This window comes from Anastrepha ludens, chromosome X (genome assembly GCF_028408465.1).
Source record: "Anastrepha ludens isolate Willacy chromosome X, idAnaLude1.1, whole genome shotgun sequence".
Lineage (NCBI taxonomy): Eukaryota > Metazoa > Arthropoda > Insecta > Diptera > Tephritidae > Anastrepha > Anastrepha ludens.
In genome coordinates this window covers 80,807,703-80,830,647 of record NC_071503.1, presented here as the reverse complement: position 1 = coordinate 80,830,647, position 22,945 = coordinate 80,807,703, and the positions used below count along the sequence as shown (strand labels likewise).

The 22,945-nt window shown below is 40.5% G+C and overlaps 1 protein-coding gene across 3 annotated transcripts in view; it reads right to left on the bottom strand.

Moving 5' to 3' along the window:
* Positions 1-22,945, bottom strand: part of LOC128869642 (uncharacterized) — a 151,597-nt gene that overhangs the window by 94,536 nt on the left and 34,116 nt on the right. For 2 of the 3 annotated variants that reach the window (XM_054112213.1, XM_054112211.1), the window contains exons 2-3: positions 8,019-8,199; positions 7,796-7,957 (exon numbers count right to left, since the gene is read on the bottom strand). In XM_054112213.1, coding sequence (XP_053968188.1) covers positions 7,796-7,873 — 78 coding nt within the window. In that variant the 5' untranslated portion in view covers positions 7,874-7,957; positions 8,019-8,199. The remainder of the gene's footprint in view (positions 1-7,795; positions 7,958-8,018; positions 8,200-22,945) is intronic. The other variant, XM_054112212.1, reaches the window with a different exon arrangement.

Here is a 22,945-nt window from a genome sequence, read left to right as displayed (position 1 = left end):
TAATAAATATTTGCATGTACACTTAAAATTTGCCCATAATAATAAATAAAAATTTTCCTTCGAATAATCCAAAAAACTTTGCCGAAGGAGCCATACCTCTAAAACAAATTCTGATGCCCCCCAAATTGGGTCGAACTTTTAGTGGCTTTTGTGGGGAGGCAAAAAAATCACCCATTGTTCTGTGAAAATCATATTCTAGGGATCAAAATAAGAAACTTTGCCGAAGGAACCATACCTCTAAAACGAATTCTGATGTCCTCCGATTTGGGTCGAACTTTTTAGTTTCTTTTCTCATGTAAAGGCCAAAAATGGTGATATTTTGAAATGATTGTATGTGCCACTGGCATGGGTGGATCGGCCGTCCAAAGTTAGTAGGGGTCTGTCATACATTTGGACTCGATTGGAGCACTCTAAATGGGTCAAAGTGGGATTTTTCGTTCGACGCAAATTGGGGGACATCAGAATTCGTTTTCGAGGTATGCTTCCTTCGGCAAAGTTTCTTATTTTGATCCCTAGAATACGATTTTCACAGAGCAATGAGCGATTTTTAAATCGACCCGCCCGAATATATATATATATGTATATACAGTTGTTCAAGAATATCTTTGCATAGTGAAGAAAAATTTAAAATTTTAGCTTGATTGAGAATTCCAACAACAAATAAAAAAGCAAACAAAAAACTTATACACACATTCCATTACTGTACTTGGCTACGACTATTAAGCGTCAACAGTTATTAAATAAAAACAGACATTACAAGAACAACAACAACAAGAAAAGAGGTTTACTCTATTCAAAAAGTGTCAAAAAAATATTTGCATAACTGATGAAAACAACAAAAAAAGGAGTCGTTTGGGGTTAATATTTTGTATGTCGTCCTTGGACATCAATTACCGCTTGAAGACGACTTCGCATTGATTTAATTAACGATATGTATGCAAATTCTGTGAAGTACTGTTACACAAAGGAAGCTGTTTCACCGACTATCATACTAATAAAAAATACTTGTTGCGGCGGTTTCGCTGTTTAATAAAGCACTTAAGTTTCACAATTAAACTCGTTGAAAAATTAAAAATTATTAATAAAACACAATCATTTATTTAGATATAAATTCGAACGGCGAACAACAAGCAAAAGTATATGAGTAATGATAATGCAATTTGAACACTTAAAATAATAAGAATAATGATAATGCCATATGTACATACAGCAATGAAAAACATATAGATGTTGAAATGGGCTCAACATACCGCCACCCTTGAACTATCTTGATATGTTCAATATGTAAATTAAAGAAAATAAATTTCGAACTTGATATGTTTAATGTAAATCACGAAGGAAATAAATTCGTATACAAAACTTAAGCAAAACTAGAAATTTCAAACTTAAATAAGCTTAATAACTAATAGGACTATGAATAAGTTCGTGCGGGTTTTTTTCGAAATTTGAAACTTTATTGACGTAAAATGGTTACAAATTTAATATTCAAAATATTGTCCATCGCTTACTACTACTTTTTCCCATCTTTCTGGCAATTCACGGATTCCCTTTGTGAAAAATTCGGTCGGTTTTGCCGCAATCCACGAATCGATCCATTTTTTGACTTCATCGTAATTACGGAAGTGCTGGTCAGCCAGGCCATGTTGCATCGATCGGAAGAGATAGTAATCGGATGGCGCAAGGTCTGGACTATACGGCGGGTGGGGTAGGACATCCCATTTGAGCGTTTCTAAGTATGTTTTGACCACTTGTGCAACATGTGGCCGAGCATTGTCATGTTGCAAAATAACTTTGTCGTGTCTATCGGCGTATTGCGGCCGTTTTTCTCGCAGTGCTCGGCTCAAACGCATCAATTGTCGTCGGTAGACATCCCCCGTAATCGTTTCATTCGGTTTCAGTAGCTCATAATACACAACACCCAGCTGGTCCCACCAGATACACAGCATAACCTTCAGGCCATGAATATTCTGCGCCGACGTCGATGTTGAAGCATGGCCAGGGTATCCATACGTTGCCCGACGTTTTGGATTGTCGTAATGGACCCACTTTTCATCGCCAGTCACAATTCGATGCAAAAAACCCTTTCTTTTGTGCCGTTGAAGCAGTTGTTCGCATGCCATAAAACGGCGTTCAACGTCTCTTGGCTTCAATTCATACGGCACCCAATGGCCTACCTTTCGGATCATTCCCATGGCTTTTAAACGTTTGGAAATGGTTGATTGATCAACTCCCAAAGTTTTTGCAACCTCTTCTTGCGTTTGAGCCGGATCTTGATCGAGCAATTCCTCCAATTCGGTATCCATGAACTTTGGCGGCGCACCTTCGCGTTCTTCGTCTTCCAAGCCAAAATCACCACTTTTAAAGCGTGCAAACCACTTCTGGCACGTTCGCTCAGATAGAGCATGCTCACCATAAACTTCCACCAAGATACGATGACTTTCGGCTGCTTTTTTCTTCATATTAAAATAATGAAGAAGAATTCCCCGCAAAAACACATTATTTGGCACGAAATTCGACATTTTCAAGTGTGGTAAAAATATTGTTGTTTACGCTTCAAATAAAAAACTTATACTGACGTTTGTGCCTTACGACAGTAGCTCTCCAATGAATGTTTGGAAATGTGGATCGATGGAATAATAATCAAGTTACGCCATCTGTTGTAAAACCGCACGAACTTATTCATAGTCCTATTACATTTAGTTTTCTTCAGAAAATACGTCCCCTTGTGTTGGTAAAAGACACAGCTTAAGTATTGGGGTTTAGGTGAATTTTCCGTTTGCGGTTTTTATCGTTACGACACGTACACGACCTTCTGTACCAGGATGACAATAAATTACTCCTAGGAGTGTCCACTTTGTTGGAGGAGATGATTCATTAAGGACGGCGACGACGTCCCTTTCTAGAACATTTCGTGATGGACGAAACCACTTAGCACGTCGTTGCAAGCTAACGAGGTTTTCGTCTCTCCAACGGCGCCAAAAGTGTTGACGAATATCAGAGACCAACTGCCACCTTTGTTGCAGGGTTCCAGAAAACCCTTGACCTCAAGTTCTGGAAATGCCCGCAATGGTTCGCGGGAATTGACACAAGCCTCCACCTCCGTTAAGAGCGTACTAAACTCCTCATAGCTTAAAAGAGTTTCTCCGAGGGAGCGTTTAAGATGATATTTTATGAGCGTGATTCCAGTTTCCGAATATCCTCTCATGTGAGGTGCGGACGGTGGATTGAAACGCCACTCAATCGCAGAGTGGAGTTCCTTTTCTGCTGTAACGAAATTCGTCCCGTTATCCGAAAACATTCCTTTACATTAACCTCTGCGGTTGATGAATCATTTAAAGGCGTTTAGAAACGAAGAACTTGAGAGATCTCCAACGAACTCTCATATAAGGCCCAGCAAAGTCTACTGCTGTACGAACGAAGCAGCGAGCGTATGTTACGCGAGACGAAGGAAGATCATTCAATGATTGCGTTGCGAGCTTGCGATTTAAAGCGGTACATTTGACACATTTGCGATAGATATTGCGAATTAGGTTGCGGCGTTGAAGGATCACTTGCATTTTACGGGGGCCTGCATGTAGCGTATAATGATGTATGTCCAAAGCAACGAGTTTTGATAGCGGAGAGTTTTTTATGAGTATAACAGGGTGTCTGACATCATTTGCAACATCTGCGGATTTCAACCCACCTCCAACATGAAGAATTCCAAACGAATCGAGAAACGGTTGTAAACGCAGCAAACTACTACGCAATTTAATAGGCCTTTTTTCCCTGCAACAACGTAATTCATTAGACAAATAGAAACTTTGTATATACCTGATTAATCTTCGCTCTGATTCGAGCAACTCCTGACAATTAGAAAACCAGGTTTTTTTGTTCTTGATACCAAGCGTGCTAAAGCGGATATTGTGTATAAATCTCAATACATAAGCGACAATTCTTCTTAATTTCGAATAGGATGAGTATTTTGTGATGACCGACCAGTGAACGTCAGTAGCTGCAATACAAGCCTAAACTTTTCGTAAGCCTATTTCGGTTTTATACATTATTTGCGCGGGCTGCTTCCAGAACTGTTCATCTTCGCGTAAGAAGTCAGGTCCGAACCACCATAACTCATGATGTGTAAGTTCAAGCGGAGATATGTCTCTGGACGCGCAGTCCGCAGGATTGCTTTCAGAGCGTATATGGTTCCAGCGCTCGAGGGGTAGGACCTCGTGAATATAGGCGACATGATTTGCGACGAATGTTTCCCATTTATTAGGATGTGCTTGCAGCCACGCCAACGTAATTTTGGAATCTGTCCATGCTACTGATGTACAGCGCAAATCCTCCCAACTTTGCATGACGGCCTTGACCAATTTTGCGGCGAGATGTGCAGCACACAACTCGAGGCGAGGTAGCGTTGTTGTTTTTAGCGGGGCAAGTTTGGTCTTTGCTGAAATTAGGCCGATTGTAATGTGACCATCCCTATGTGCAGTGCGCGAATATATGGCTGTGGCATAGGCGCGCTCGGAAGCGTCGGCGAAAACGTGCAACTCAGTAAATGAGCCTACCGTTCCGACCCCGACCCAACGGTTGACCTTAAGTTCAGATAAAAGTTGTAATTGTGAGCGATGATCAAGCCACATCCTGGCCATCGTATCTGGCACTGGGTCGTCCAGATGTTCTGAAACGACATTTTCGAACTAAGCGTTGCGGGTGAAAGTAAGCTCAATGGATCAAAAAGGTTGCTGGCATCGACCAGAAATGCTCTGAGAAATGGAATATGTAAAATAGTCCTCTTCCATATACCAAATTAGTCCCAGAGCATGTACATTGTTGCCATCTACAATTTGACGCCCACTTTCTTAACTCGAACCCACCTTCCCGTAGAATATCGGACACATTTCGCTGCAATTCTTTAAGTTCCGACTTGCTAGACGCACCAGTGAGAAGATCGTCGATGTAAAAGTCCTTAATTACGTTGACTGCTTTCTAAAAAGTATTGGAAGATTGTTTCGCGGTTTGTTGCATCGATTTGACAGCCAAATGCTAAGCGGACGCAACTCCATAAGTTACGCGTAGCATGCGGTAATCCGTTATGGGTAGAGATGTGTTAGAGCGCCAAAAAATTCGATGTAAGTCGGCATGTTTAGCCGAAACACAGACTTGCCGATACATTTTTGCAATGTCTGCAGTTACTGCGTATTTGTGTATTCTAAAGCGCAAAAGTATTGAGTACAAGTCTTCTTGTACTTGAGGACCAACACAAAGCGTATCGTTGAGGGAACTCCGCGTTGTGGTTTTGGCAGACACAAGTCACAATTTTGTCGTGACGCTAGACTCCTTTACAACAGCATAGTGTGGCATATAATAGGCATATTTCGTTTCTGTCACGACCTGAATTCGATATAGCGTGTCGACAGATCCTGATCACGGACGAATCTGCGCTCCATGCGTTACCCGTTCCTCGTGGGTAAGATATCGAGTTAGCGGCGCTTCTACAAGTTCCCACAATCTGGCCAATGCTCTATGTAAATGTACATCACAGTGTCACGATTGTATATGGTTTGCGGGTGGAACGGATATGTCTACGTTTCGACACAACGTCCAGCCAAAGACTGTTTTCTGTATTATAAGCGCACCTGGTGGGTCTTTACGCAGCTCAGTTAAAATGAGTCGCTCCATATAGTCCATGCCCACTAAGATGCCGGGTTCCATGAAGTGTGGGCCAGCTAAGAACAACCCGTTGATGTGAGACCATTCAGGAACGATTAAACTCTGTAAATCGCCCGAAGTCTTTTGTAGAATTAATGCGTTGATGGCGTAGCATTCACTTGAATGTCGCGAAGAAAGCAGTAATGAAGAGAAGCGCCAATTCCCGTTACAAATAAGGACGAAGATTTGCGAGCTAGTCCTAGACGTTGTACGCATGCCTCAGTTATGAACGTGGCGTGAGAACCTGAATCGAATAATAAGCGAGCATTCTGCCATCGGTCAGCAGAATCACGTACCTTATTCATGTATTCATTCACGTACATATTCGGCAGGAAGATGCGCTATTGCAGCGTTCTTTAAAATGCCCGGTACTTAGACAGTTTAAGCACGCCTTGGAATCTTTGACAAATTTTATTCTAGCATTTGAATCTAAGCTATGGAATTTTTCACAAGAATAGATTTTGTGATCTGCGTTCAATATGATTGATCCTCGGTGGCATGAAAAACTTTTGCTGATTTTCCGACTAATTTGTGATTGTTCGGCTTTCCTATCGATGACTGGTTTGTCGGCGTTGATATCATCGCTAATGAGCGACACCTTATTTCCAAGAAGGACGAACGATCCTCGCGAGTCTGGTTACAATTTCATGGGCTATCCAATCGTCCCAAAAATCTACTGGTCGGCTCAAAGCCCTAAGCTCCCTTATGTGTTGTTGGAATGCATCTAACACGTTCTCAATAGGGTCAGCAGTGCCACTCGTAGCCTTACGTATATCTGCACTTGCCCGAAAGAGCGCTTCGACAATAACTCGCATAGTTGGCCTCGCAAATTTGGAAACCGCTGATAATGCTAAGAGCATCACCCGCTAAGCAGCTACGTTAATAGTGTAGCTTTTGTTCACCTGACAACGAAGAATTAGAATCTACGAGAGTACAAAAGGCGTCGTAGAAAACGACCCACTCGGTGGAGTTGCCTGCGAAGGATGGAAGTACCATTTTAGGGAGTTTAATTGATGCAGACACAGTGGCATGTGGGTCTGGGGAATTCGCAACTGATTCGGCTCTACAATTCTGTACGCGCCTGAATTGTAATAGCGCTGTAGCGTACCAGGTCTCTGCCTGGATGCGCGCGTTCTTTTCGACCTGGATGTTATCTGCACCACAAGAAAGCTCGACTTCATCTTGGGCTGTGTTAAATCGTACCCACTGTTCATTTAATAACTGCAGATAACTTTCGACATTATCCAAATCTAAAACAAATGCTTCGTCGTTGCTCTCGATCATGTACCTTTTTATAGCATTTAGCGCGGAATCACGTGTTTTTACGAATGCGGACATTTTTCGGGTACTGTAAAATTGTTGTTTTAAATATCGCGATGTAGACTATATGGCCTTAAATTATCACTAATCCGGCGTGAAGAACCAAAAATATGTTGCGGCGGTTTCGCTGTTTAATAAAGCACTTAAGTTTCACAATTAAACTCGTTGAAAAACTTATTTATTAATACAATCATTTATTTAGATAAAAATTCTACAATCCAGAAAATCTCATACAGCGTAAGTGAACGAGCGGCAAACAACAAGCAAAAGTATATGAGTAATGATAATGCAGTATGTACACGTAAAAGAATAAGAATAATGATAATGCCATATGTACATATAGCGATGAAACAGATATAGATGTTGAAATGGACTCAACTGTACTAAAACTTCTTATGTACAACTTCTGAAACTTTCTATATAATATAATAGTTGCAAAAATAATTATCGTAGTTTTTTACATATATGTACGTATAAATATTTTTACATTGCTAAAATAACCCGATTTCTACGAAAATTTAAGGAAAAATAGCCCCATGCGGATGTTAACCGAAACTACAAAAACCATATTGTCATTTTCTCATTTTGTGTTATCTGATGATTATTTTATGATGTTTACAAATAAACGCAAATTAAAATTACTAAGGATTGCTAATATATTTATTTCATACTAAATGAAATATAATAAGGAAACCACAATTTAGGAAATAGCCAATCAATCAATAAATAGTATATTTCGAATGTTCTACAGTTATACGTATACTTTTAATTCTAATCTTACCATGTTTTGTGCGGGTTGTGGCTGCATCGCTTTCAAAATATTTGGTTGTACTGACGTGAATGAAGCCGTTGTTTGCATACCGCGTATTATTAGTACAGATTGTGTGGCGTCCCACTTTCAGGAGTGAAGGATAATTCCCTTTTGATGTAGCTACATAACCGCCTAACGTAAAAAGATTCCGTAGAAATAATCCTTGTGAATAATTTTTTCAAACAATTCTTACCTTAATAACAAAACGAAAGTTTGATTGTGCTTCTTTCTCTATATGAGTATGATTTGGATTTACAAATGGTTATCAACTGCAACTTTCTATTTTGTTTTATTAAGGTCGGGATTGATTTTTAAAATGTATATCCTTCTCTGTGCAGTTACAACCGCATTGATTAAACTTAATGCAGTGTTACCTAAAAATATATATATTTGTTAATATTGTAATTTGGAAACGGTATATCAGTTTAACACATTCTTTAGAAACTCCTATATTACAGTAACAATTACTAGGTTGAGAGAAGCTGCTTGCTGAGCATTGACCTATGCTCCTAAACAGGGAGTATGAGGGCCACCTTGGTGTTCGGAGCTGAACTTTAATTTCAAATCCATAATTAAACGTGCTTTCATGGGTAACAAATGGTTATTCGTCTCCTACTGAAACTTCGGAATACTAAATATATAAAATTCAACATTATTTTGCTCAAACACTGAGAAAAGAGGAAACGTTATGGAATGTTTAACTGTACTAAACTAAAGAAATAATGTTTCAAGTTTAAAGGTCAAAGCCAAGTTATAAATTTCTGAGCACCTCAATATGGACTACTGAAAAACTGTTAGCATTACTGTGGGAATTAAAATGTATTTTTTAAGTCAATAATGTTTATAAACTTTTGTTTAATTTAAGATATATTGCGATGCTTGGAGTGACATTTCTATTAAAATTTTCGAATCGATGATGAAATTAAAATTCGTATAAATGAAATGGGCGGACTACTTTATTTCCGCAATCAGTACATCTACATGCTAGTAGACAAATCTTTGATGCGATTACATTTTCTGATATAACAGTTTTCCGGTTTTGAATGCCGAAAATAGTAACGCGCGTTGAAGTCACTAACTACCAATCGATTTTCACCTCTGATAAGCGCAACTATCTCAGGGTGATATCCAGACGGGCAGCAGGGAAAATCGCCTGCCCGTACATCTATTCTTTGATATTCTAAGACGTTTTCCCTGCGGTCGATATATGTATCGATAAGACGATCAATCTTGCTCGAGAGTCCGTTATAGTCAAATTCTAGAAGAAGGATCGCATTATGAGGCGCGAGGTACGCTCGCTTGCTGCACAGAGCTGTTCCAATGACGATAGACGATAGGTAAAGATCAGCGCACTAGACATGGCTTATTCACGTTCCCGCGACAGTCGATTCTACCTTACCGGAAGGACCCGGAATTATATCCGGCCAAGGACTGTCACTTCAGGAACGCTCCCCGTGCAAGTATATGGAGCGTTTATGCTGCTAGAACAGAAAAAAAAGAAAATGGCGGCGTGTTTGAATGTATTTCCAACAGTCATGGAGAGCAAGGTGGGCATTATGCTTTATGATCATCCTGCTATTAAGTCTTCATAAGGAATTCATAAATTTCGTCATAGCAATGGAGACGAGAGACAACTTGCTAACAGTTGAAGTTTTGAAGAACTTCTAGAAGAAAGTGAACGCAGAATAAAGAGTGACACACACACAAAGCTTGAAGGCAGCGCACAGCAGGCGTTTGCAGCGAAGTCGGTGCAGGGCAGCGAAAAGAATTTCAAAGGGAAGCTGTCGAAAAATGTTATTTGCTTTCTTTGCGATCAAAGTGGACACATAGAAGCAAATTGTAGAACCAAACTAAAAGAAGATTCGAAACAACAAAAACAATATTCGTTTATGTGCTAGCTGCATCGAACTGCAACATGTTCGACACAACGAAATGGTGTTTTGACAGCGGCGCAACAGCGCATATATGATGCGATCGCACTTTATTTTCCAACTTTGAACAACATACTGAGGTGATTGCATTGGCCAATGACAATATTATTCATGCAGAAGGCAAAGTCAGCGTGAATATACAGGGTGAACGATATGAAGTGTTACCTACTTCACACTGCTTGTATCTGTAAAACAGCTCATGACATCAACGTCAAAATTGTTCTAATGACAGTTCAATATATTGTTTATAAGCCACCAAAAGCATTTGCGTCTCAGTTTTGTGGAAATTTTTTTTTTTTGTGATGGAATTCAAACGTAATAGTGTGATTGCGTTATATTTGGCGGGAAAATTCCCACCCAGCCATTGTTCGTGAGCTCAGTCACCTCAAAAAGAATAAAATGTTTGTGAATCGCACTATAAAACGTTACAATGATACTGGTAGCATTGCAAAACGCTGTGGAGGTGGACCAAAAAAAACGCAACAACGCCAGAAATGGTTCGGAAAGTGAAAACTCGACTTGAACGAAGTCCACGACGAAGTGGAAGAAAAATGGCCAAAGAACTGAAAACATCGCAAGACAGCATTCGACGCATATTGAAAAATGAGCTTAAGGTCAAGGCTTACAAGTTCCAAAAAGCACACGATCTTTCACCTCAGCAAAAAAAAAGTTCGGTGCGAAAGAGCAAAGGAGTTGTTGCGCTTGCTCGAACGTGGCAAATTTCCTAACATTGTGTTTTCTGATGAAAAAACTTTCCCATTTGAGCAGTTCATAAACACTCAAAACGATCGTGTTTACTTGACCGAACGCTCATACGAGAATTTGAGCCTACGTATGGCCACTCGAGCAATTTACCAACGCAAGTAATGGTTTGGGCAGCAGTGACCACTGATGGACGCTCTCCAATCGTTTTTATCGAGCCTGGTGTCAAAGTGAATGCGACTTATTATCGGGAAAATGTTTTAGAAGCTGATTTAGAGCCGTGGACACGCAAACATTTCGGTCGCAGTCCATGGACTTTCCAGCAGTACTCCGCACCGTCTCATAAAGCTCTTGTGAACCAAGAATGGTTAAAAAATCATGTTCCACACCTCATTTCGTCCACACACTGGCTTTCGAATTCGCCAGACGCAAATCCGATGAACCATTCCATCTGGCCCATTTTGGAGAGCAAGGCGAGGACTGAAAAATATGGCAGTATGGATGCGCTGAAAAAGCGATTATACGAGAATGGGCAAAAATACATTAAGATCAAATTCCTGCAGCATGCAACTCATGTTTTGACCGTTTGAAGGCTATAATCAAGGCAAAAGGTGGTCATATCGAGCTAAAGTGAATATATGTTAAAATTGTAATCATTTTTGAATAATTTTGTCTTTGAAATCAATAAAAACTAATTTCACAGAAAAAAGTTATGGAGTATGTTAATAGGTAACACTTCATATCGTTCACCCTGTATATACGGGGTTGTGTGCTTTGACTTTGGACGATGTTTTATATGTTCCGGTCGTGCAGTCGAAATGGGTTGTGCAGTAAGCTTCAACAAAAAGTATGCGACGGTAAAAGAGAACGGTGATGATATTTTACAACAAAAAAAGTAACAACTTTTTTATGTTTGAAGATAAACGCAGCAGTTGTTTTGGTACCATGCAAAGTAATGCTATCATGTGGCATAACAGGTACGGGCACCTGAATTATACCAGCTTGAACGAACTTTCACACAAATCTTTAGTGCATGGAATTGAGAAGGTAAATTTCTCGGAAAAGTCGGTATGCAGGACATGTATGGTATGCAAAATTCATACACAACCGTTCCCAAATACAGATGCAAGCAGACCAAAGAATTTGCTAGATTTAGTATATACGGATGTACACTGGTCACACAATTTTTTTGTACAGTCAGTAGTTTATAAACAGATACACCTGATACTTAACACGATTTCTACAAAAGGACAAAGTTTTAACAAATTCGTCAAAAATAACACATTTATCCGATATTTAAGAAAACAAAACTTCCAAATTCATTTCTGCGGGACCTGGACGTGGCGCCACCAAGACTTCGGAAAGAACAGGGCATTGAAGCGGCATTTGGGAAACTCAACACTGCCTCAGCTGAATGTTTTGAGTCAGCGTGTCCAATTCGACCTCTCCTTGACCGTACTTCTGTTCCTTGGTGGAATCGAGAGCTCCAGATGTTGAGGTGTGAGTCGAGAAAACTTTTAAATCGGGCCCTTAAAACTAATCTTGCTGAGCACTGCCAGCGCTACCGTAATGTTCAGAAAAAACTGCGACAGGCTTATTCGGGAAACGAAGAGATTCTTATAAGGAATTCTGCAGTGGTATTGAAGCTCTGAGTGGCACGGCGAAGTTGGTTAGGATCCTGAAAATGGATCCAACCGCAAAGCTGGAGTCGATTAGGAAATCTTTGCGATGGGAGCCATCGGACAAGCAAAGGTAGACACTCACTTCCTTACCAGATAAACGTCAGCCGGCAACAGCCCTTATTAAAAGGGGCTGTTTTCAGAGCTGCTACACCCTCTCGGCATGACTGGTACGTTGCCAGATCTGTGGCGAATGAGGCCGACATTCGATTTGCCATCAAATCTTTTGGCAGCTACAACTAGCCCGGACCAGATGGCATATATCCATTTCAGCATACCTATAAAAGTGAAAAATCCTGCGAGTCAGCAAGAAAAACCTTGTTGCTAGGGTAGAGCTCGCCATCAACAGAAGGGACTACGCTATGGGCATCTTTTTGGACATAGAGGGGGAATTTGATAATGCCACTTTTGATGGTAAGTGCAGCTCTGCTAGTAGGCACGGCGTAGATCGGGTGCTAGTGCCAGGCCCAAAGAATCATCACGGTGCGAGCAGAGGAAGATCTGCTGGTGTCATCCGGGGCTAATAAAGGCTGCCCCCAAGGCAGTGTGCTGTTTCCATTGGTCTGGTGCATGTTAATCGATCCTCTACTCACCACCTTAAATGATGCTGGAGTCTACACACATGCATAAGTGGACGACTTTGCCTCTACGGCCTTTCGCTTATGCACATCTGCAGAAAAGTGCAGAAAACTCTGGATATGATTGACACTTGGTGCTGTGCGAATGGGCTAGCGGCAAACCCTACGAAGACTGGTGTTGCCCTCTTTGACAGAAGGAGGAAGATTGAAGGACTCGTTCTGCCTAAGCTAAAAGGAGTCACAATTCAGCTATCCAAACAAATCAAATATCTTGGAATAATCATCGACAGTAAACTTCTTTGGAAGTCACACGTTGAAAGCTGTCAGTGCTTTGGATGCCTTTGGATCTACCCAGCCACGAAAAGACCTATTATCACTCATGCATCAGTAGTCTGGATGAGTAGACTCTTTCTCGTGAAAGTCAGGATGACCTTATCGAGACTACACCGCACTGCGGCCATCTGTTGTACCGGAGCTTTTTCGATTACTTCAGGCAAGGCATTAGATGCCCTCCTTAGTCTACCACCATTTGTTATTTTGCATACAAGGAGAGGTCTTGAAGATCATCTGCATGCTGAAACGAAATGGGAATTGGCCCCTGTCCGGCATTGGACAACAGAGTAGACAGGCATGGACTTGACTCCATGCCATCAAGAGTCGCACTTGACAAGAGATACCGTGTGGTGCTGCCAGAGGCTCAGTTGTGGTCAACCTCTGAAAATGGGCAAGGCAAACACTGTTCTCGCATTTTCACGGATGGCTCCAGGACCGAGCACGGTTCCGGCTCTGGTTTATACGTGAAACCCAGTGAGACAACACTACATCTTACTCTTGGAATGTAGGTATCTGTATTTGAAGGGTAGGTGTATGCTATTCAAGCGATGAACTTTGTTGTGAAAAACAGATGGAGGCCTATCTGCATATGTCTGCAACGTAAGCAAAGCTGCGCTCATGTCTGTTAGTTTTGTCCTGGATCTCGTCGGCGTAGTTTAAAAGGTGTCTCCTGATGAACCTAACAGGAACTGCTTGCTGAGCAGTTTGTTATGCTCTTTAACAGGTAGCATATAGGCCTCGTCATGTAGGTGTTGTATTTGGGACATCAGAAGGCAACCCGTCGCTGTCCGAATGGCAGTGTTTTGGCATGTCTGGAGCTTTATCCACTGCGTTTCATTGGTTCCAGCAGACCAGACAGGCGCAGCATAGTTTAGAACCGGCCGATCAATTACCTTAAATTTCGAGATATAGAAGTTGAACAGCAAGGGTGAAAATACACCACTCTGCGGAGCACCTTGCTTGATCTTCCTCTGTTTAAAAGATTGGTCACGAAAAATCACTGACGAGCTGTGTCGAAAGACTTATTCAAGTCCAATGCTACTAGGACAGTCCTCTCGTAGGGGCGGTTTTGGTTAAGCCCGCGGTTTATCTGGGCGTTTATGGCGGTGAGTGCAGTCGTGGTGCTATGCACTCGTCGGAAACCATGCTGATGTGGGCTAGGACCAGAAGAGTGGGAGTAGAAGGGCTTCAAGCGTCTTCACTCCTGGGGAAATGAGAGTTATCGGACGATAAGGTTCACCTTGGTTGGCGGCTTTCCCAGATTTCAGTAGTGGGACCACTCTCCCTGCTCTCCACTTGTCAGGGATAGTAATTGTGGCCACGGACAGATTGAAGAACCTTGTGAGAAATCCTACACCTCCAATGGCTTTGTTGTAGCAGTATAAACATTGCCCATATTTACATACGGGGAATGCTTCTGGAGTGACAATCCTTGGCCGGATATAAATCCGGGTCGTTTCGGTAACGTAGAACCGACTGTCGTGGAAACGGTTGTTGTTGTAGCAGCATAAACATTCCCCATATTTACATAAAACAACATAAAAATAATAAAAACTAGTGAAAAAATTTAGCATTTAAAATGCCTGTGGGGCGCTCTCCTCCCAAAGAGAGGCTCCGCTCACCAGCGCAAGAGCAACTAACAAGTGCCAAGTTCAGCTACAATGTTCCGTTCTCGGCAAGTGAAATAAAGAGTAAGTCATCAGCTGTACAACCTCACCTGGCAACCGCCGTTAACTCTAAACCCACAACTCCTGACTCATGGCATGAGCAATGCCAAACTCCAATTCAACTAATCAGCATTTCTCATCCCACCACTTGTCTGGTAGCTCTCACAAGCGCAACAACAATCACAACAGTTACAACATCAGCATCAACAAGCAGAACCGCTACTACAAACTCTTCAATTTTCTCATACTCGCCAATCATGTCTACGTGCCCAAACATAGTTATGCAGGCAAAAGCAGGTGAGAACAACAAAGAGCTTTCTCTTCCAAAGAGAACACGTAATTCTCCAGATAAGAATACAGAAACAACAAAAACCACCAAAAAACATAAAGCATTAGCAAACCAAAAAACAATTACAACCTACTGGTTAAGTAAACCAACAAATAACAAATCAATCCCGCATACTCTGACATCAAACAGGTTTGATATACTCTCTCTTGATGATGAAAAAGAAAAAGTAACGCAAAACAGTGGGACAAACAACACTAATGAGCAGCAAAAATCTAAAACTCCAAAACCACCACCTATATTTGTACAGAATTTATTTATTTATTTAACAAACGCCAATCGGCAATATACATACAAATAAAAAGAGGGTACAGAAACAGAATTTATAGAGGGCTGGTTAGTAATACAATGATAAAGAAAATGGGACAGACGGTTCTTGAGAAAACTCTATAGGATGATATTTTTGGCATTTCGCAGAAAAGTATCGTAGGTTCCACCATAGAAGTCGAGAACACCATGAAGTGAGTTGACACTGATGGCTATTCTATTGCACGGGCCGTGATAGACGTAGCTTTTGTAAGTAGCGACTGCTTTCAGTAGACGACTATTCCTAAGAGTGAGACCAGCCGGGGCAAGCTCGAAGGAGCTGCGTACTTCCGGGGCATCAATAATACCATTTACCACTTTATAGAAGAACGCCAGATCAGTTATGCGTCGGCGAGCCCGCAGACTGTTGATGTTGTACCGAATGTAGATATCTTCTGTAGTTGAAGCGGTTGATGATGAATGTCGGAAGGCTAAGGTCTTGCAGAGCTTACGCTGCACTCTTTCAAGTCTAGTAATGCCTGCTTCAGTGTATGGAGACCAGATTATGGATCCGTACTCCAGTATTGGAAGAACTTGAGTTTTGAAAAGACAAATCAGGGAGTAGGGATTCTTGAAGTCCTTACTATTCCTAGTTATAAAACCGAGTATCTTAAAAGCTCTCTGAGTTATTCCGTCTATATGCTTGTGGAAAGTTAGTTTTGTGTCAATCGTGACACCGAGGTCTTTGATGTCATCCACCTCCCTTATTTTATCACCATTGAGTGTGTACACTGCAGGTAAGGGAGTGCGCGATCTCGAGAAGCACATCACAGCACACTTTTTAAAGTTGAGATCCAGTTTGTTCCTTGCACACCAGCCAGAGAGATTATCGACGTTCTGTTGTAGTAGATGACTATCCAACACACTAGTGATTGATCGATAAACTTTAAGATCGTCTGCAAAGAGTAGGTATTCCGAGTTGAAGTCGTTACCAATATCATTCACGAATATGCTGAAAAGAATCGGACCGAGGTGAGAACCTTGCGGAACACCCGAGTTAGCCACATATTCATCGGATAGGTGGCCATCCACTTTGACCTGCAGGTGCCTACCAGCTAGATATGACCTAAGCCAGTCTAACGCTTTGCCGCAGACGCCATATTTCCTGAGCTTGTATAGCAAGATGTCATGGTCAACTCGATCGAACGCTTTTCTGAAGTCAGTATAGATGCTATGAACACAGGTGTTGGTATTCAGTGAGTTCAGTAGATAGTTGGTGTAGGCGAAAAGGTTAGTTGACGTTGAACGGCTACTAATAAAACCATGCTGTCTTGTGGTAATGATTGGATCAAAAGCAGCAGAGAGTTTTGGTAGGATCAGCTTTTCAAAAAGTTTAGCCAAGGCCGACTGAATGCAGATTGGCCGATAATTCGTGACTGTATTCTTTGGACCTTCTTTATGAATGGGGCTGATGTACGAGAGTTTCCAGTCTGTAGGAAAAACACCACACTGCAGAGACGATTGGAAAATGTGTGTCAGCGGTTCACAGAGGCCATTGGCGCAGTTCTTAAGAAAGGCATTCGGTAGGCCATCAGGTCCCGCACCTTTACTAGGATCTACGGAGTTCAGTTGCTTGAAGACATTGTCAAAGGTAACCTCAAAGTCATTTAGGTTTACCGATTGCGTGTAAGGGTGTGAGTGTGCTAGGGTTACGCTATCGTCAGACACCGGTGCATATATGCTTTTAAAGAACTGTGCAAATAAGTTACTGATCTCTACGCCACTTGATGCTGATTGATTATCCCAGACCATGGATGCTGGAATGTCACTGTTTCCTCGCTTCTTATCCTTGATATACTTCCAGAACGCCTTGGTATCACCTTTCAGTGACCCTTCTACCCTATCAACATACGCATTATAACACTTGTTGCAGAGATTTTTGCACTCTTGCCTCAGGTTACTAAAGAGTGTGTAGTTTCGCCTGGTTTTCTGTTTTTTATACTGTGCGTGCGCTGCTTTTTTCAGGATGATTTTCTCAGTTAATTCCCTAGAAAACCAAGGTGGAGATCTACTGGGTTTGCTGAAGTAAACCGGCACGAATTGGGTAACACCTTCCTGAATAATGTTGTAGAGCCAACGCAGTTTATCATCAACAGATTTTTGCTGGTATAAATCTGTCCAATTGGTTCTCATAAAAAAGACATTCAAGCTGACATAGTCCGCCTTCTTGAAAGCATAGTTAGGGATACCGACCGGTGTTAAGCTAGGCTGGAAGTTGAGCTGACAGGCTAGGGCCGGGTGATACTTGTCCTCAGGAACCAGAGCAACAGTTCCATACGGGATTGTGTCAGTGTTGCTGAAGCAAAAGTCGAGTAAGTTTCCCTGCTCATTGAATACACGATTGCATTGCTTGCATCCGGATGTAGAGTAGCTGTCGTATAACAATCTCGTGCATTCATTTCTGGGTGAGCTACTTGCCATGTTGAAGTCACCAAGGACCAATAGACTGGCATTCTGGAAGCTATCGGAAAGAAAAGAAATAGCAGATAAGTGCGTGTGATAGGCTTCGTACGTGGTATGTGGCGGTATATAGACACAGCCTAAAATAAGATTGCCATTGTTAATCTTAATTTTAATAAAGAGTTCCTCAATATTGTTTTCCTTGATTTGAATCGATTCTACTTGAATGTGCCGTTTTGTAGCTATGAGCACACCTCCACCACGCTGACAACCACTCGTTGCCTGGTTACGATCTCTGCGAGAGATGTTGTAAGTGGGGTCCAGTACTTCACCGTCATGTATAGCGGGCTGTAGCCAGGTTTCGGTGATGCAGATGATATCGTAGTGACTAATTGACGTGCCTTTGAGAAATTCACAGAGTTTTGTGCGTAGACCGCGAACATTCTGGTAGTAGACGGTGAGATTTGTCACTTTCCTCCTCCTCTCTGATCGAACGAAAATTCTTTGTTACTATTTTCGGTATGCCATTCACATATTTTATTGTCTTGCTCAAATCACCATTCTTCTCAAGGGAGGCAAGGTCAGAGCGTAAGCTCTTCAGATATTCCTGCTGTGTTGGAGTGAGATCCGGTTTGAAAGATATCGTGGTGTTACCATCAGCTGGCTTACCTTTGAGTAAGGTGATTGCATCCGTTGCAGTTGGGGTCACTACAAGTAGTGGACGGGAACGACCTGGTGTGTGTCGTCCCAGTCTACGAAGTTTTAGGCCAGTTGAGTCACAAGATAACTCTGGTGGCAGGATAGATGACAGACTTGATCTATCATCCTCCAGCCGCTCCTTTCCAGTTGCTTTAGATGATTCAGGGACGTTGAACGCAATGACATTAGCCTCGCGGCGTTTACGTTCGCTCAGCTCTACGAAAACTGCTTCATTGGATGCCGGTAAGCTCACATGGGAGTTAATCTTATTCTCGACTAACGTTAACCTGTCATCAATTTTTGAGCATTTATTGGAGAGGTTAACATTTTGTTGGGACAGCTTACTAACCTCTGCTCTGATGTCTACCAGATTGCTTGTAATTTCGGACCTAAAGGCCTCAAATTTTTGCTCATACTGCTTGGTGAAACGCACAAAGTGTTTATCCAGCAGACTATCGAGATTGCCCATCGGATCCCGTTTGTCGTCCTCCTCTAATAGATCGTCGAACGTGCGGACGCTAACCTCACTTTCGCACGGATAGCAATGCCAGGCTGCTTACCTTTCTTAATACGGTTTGCCAGATTCCTAAAATCAGCGGTTGAGAGATTGGTACATTTATGATGAAACCAGAGACGACAATCTGTGCATTGAATACTAGATGTTCCCTCGCGGACAATTACAGAGCACTTGCCACAGTATGCCACTTCTACGTTTAACTTTTTTGGTCCCATAATTACAGGAACAGAGTGTAGAAGAATAGATACAGGTGTTAGTTACGACAGGTAGCACGCAGAATCACATTAATTACAGAGTTGCGGATAATACTGCACAATTTATCAATTATTTATAATAAAAACACTGAGTAGCCGAAAACACGTGTTTACACGTCAGCAAACGAAGAATGTTGAATACATCAAATATTTAACCGACGCGCTAAACAAACTTCCGAATTGCGTTTTTGAAATGAAAGTCCTGCAAAACAATGAAGTAAAAATTCAACCCAAAGAGTCATACCACTATACACAAATCTCTAAATTATTAAAAGAAAAAAATACTCAGTATTATACATATAAGCCCAAAGAGCAAAGGGGATTTAAAGTGATACTGAGGAACTTGCTCAACTCCACAGATAAAGGAGAAATTGTAAAAGAATTAGGTGAACTTGGGCATGAGGTTACAAATATTCATAACATCTTACACGCTACTACCAAATCACCTTTGCCACTGTTTATACTAGAATTAAAAACCAAGCCCAACAACAAAGATATATACAATATTACACATCTACTACATTGCAAAATTAAATTTGAGCCTCCACATCAAAAACGCACTTCGCCTCAATGCACAAACTGCCAAAAATACGGTCATACAAAAAATTTTTGTTTTAAAACACCTGTGTGTGTCAAATGTGCTGGAAGTCATAAAGCCATAGAATGTCCAGTCAAGGACATTAACGAAATAAAATGTGCTCTCTGTGGTAAAAACCACACAGCTAATTACAAGGGATGCATGATTTATAAATCATTAAAAATACAGCAATTTCCAAGTCTCAGACACAAAAATCCCACCACAATTACAAACACACAAGAAAAAGTTGCATCACAAACTACACTAGACAATGTGACAACCCAACACAGTACTACAACACCAAATTTATCTTACGCTCAAGTAACAGCCATAAACACTAAAAATGATGCTCAATCTATTGCAGCAACTATAACGGAAAACAAAGAAATTTCAGAATTGAAAGATATGATGAAACAATTAATCTCACAAATGTCTGCAATGATAAACATGATCACGTTACTTTGCGCTAAATTTAATGAACGAACAAGATAAATTAAGAATTGTCCTTTGGAACGCTAACGGTCTAAGCCAACATGCACTGGAACTAAAAACATTCCTAAAAAACAATAACATAGACGCAGCTCTAATATCTGAAACACATTTCACAGATAGAAATTATTTAAACATTCCTAACTATACTATTTATCACACCAATCACCCTGATGACAAGGCACATGGTGAAACGGCAGTAATTATAAACAAAGACATTAAATGCATTGATGTGAACCACTATAGACAGGACTACTTGCAAGCGACATCTATACAAATTGAGGACTTTAGTGGTCATTTAACCCTTTCTGCCATATACTGCCCTCCTAAACATAAAAATTCTAAGACACTATACTTTGACTTCCTTAAAACTCTTGAAGGCCGTTTTATTGCAGGCGGAGATTTCAATGCAAAGAATACCTTATGGGGATCCAGAATAACAAACACGAAAGGAAAAAATCTTTACGATGCAATAATAGAAAATAAAAGTGACTTTTTAAGCTCTGGAGAACCAACTTACTGGCCAACTGATATGCGGAAGCGACCTGATTTAATTGACTTTTATATTACGAAAGATATTAAAAGTGAGCAACTGGAAATAAATCCAAGCTTTGACCTCTCATCTGACCATTCTCCAATATTCTTAAGCTATGAAACTAGTCCTACCCTAAACTACAAGACACATAAATTTTACAATAATTATACGAACTGGAACTATTTTCGTGAAATTATGGAGCAAAGCCTTAACATAAAAGTCCCCCTAAAGAGCGAAAAAGAAATAGACTCCACAATCGCATACTTCAATGACAGTATAGTGTATGCAACAACAACTTCCACACCTATAATCAAGATGAGTAACAACAAACACAAATTACCCCATAAAATCTTGGACAAAATCAGAGAAAAACGAAAACTAAGGCAACAATGGCAATATACACGCTCACCAGATATCAAAAAAAGGCTGAATATAGCAGCAAAAGAAATTAAAGATATATTAAAAGTGGACAAGGACGAAAAATTTGAAAAATATATCGCATCACTGGGAGCTACTAGAGCTACAAACTATACACTATGGTAGGCCTGCTAAAAAATCGAAAACGCAGTTATGCACCAACCCCCTCTAAGGTCAAGTACAAATTCTTGGGCGAAAACACCAAAAGAAAAAGCAAAAATACTCGCTGATCATTTTAAAAAAACATTTACAAATCAACATAACAACCAAGACATTGACAATTCTGAATTCCATGCCCACCTCACAAATAACATAAATATACCAATCAAGAAAATAACTTCAAAAGAAATTTGTATAGCAATTGAGACAAAAATTGACGTAAATAAATCCCCAGGATATGACGGAATCACAGGAAGGATTCTAAAGGAGTTACCTGACAAAGCAACTCTGCACTTAAGAAATGTATTTAACTCAGCATTACGAATGAAGTATTTTCCACTGCCTTGGAAGGTTGCTGAAATCATCGCAATACCCAAACCTAATAAAGATGCCTCTGAAGCTTCTTCATACAGACCAATTAGTTTATTACCATCATTATCTAAACTTTTTGAGAAGCTTATACTTGACCGCCTTGACCCGATACTACAGGCGCGAAACTTATTTCCCTCACACCAATTTGGATTTCGTAGAAAACACTCAACAATAGAACAGGTACATAGAGTAACAAATAAAATATTATCAGAAATTGACAAAAGAAATACATGTGTTGCTGTGTATCTTGATGTAGCGAAAGCTTTCGACAGCGTGTGGCACAAGGGTTTAATATTTAAACTTAAACAGTATCTTCCACTCGACTACTATTTGTTAATGAAAAGCTATTTAGCAAACAGATTCTTTTATGTGAAATATAGAGACAAATACTCTAATATTCAACTCATGGAAGCCGGTGTACCTCAGGGCAGTGTACTAGGGCCTGTACTATATGTGCTGTACACAGCTGATATTCCCCTGCCTGCAAGTATCGACATGATAGCAACTTTTGCAGATGACACTGTCCTATTGGCAACTCATAAAACCTTAGAAGCAGCAACAAACAAGTTACAACAAATTTTAAACAAAACACTAACATGGTTTAATGCTTGGGGTATACAAATCAATAGTGGCAAAACAATTCATGTAGTTTATTCCAACAAGAAAGTAAGACACAAGAATCTGACAATAAACCACTCACAAATCCCAATAGACACCAAAGCAAGATACCTTGGAATGACTATTGACTCCAAACTTCTCTGGAAAGAACATATTTTTTTTTTTTTTTTTTTGTCGTTTATTTGCAATCTATTTTTAAAATAATAAGCAAATTATCTAACTATTAACAATTTGACTTATATTATTGAGCTCCATTGAGGTCAATAATGATATATATGTATACTACGATTAATGTACACTTATATTCAGACTTATGTGTTAGATTTTAATACATTTTAATATTAGATTTACGATGAAAAGAAATGAGGTAAAAAACAGATTCCGACAACTATATTGGCTACTTGGTAGGCGCTCGAAACTGTCATTGCTGAATAAAATACTTATATACAAAACTGTGATTGTGCCAATCTGGGCATACGGCATAGAAATCTGGGGTACTGCAAGCAAAAGTAACATTAACATTATTCAACGACTACAATCA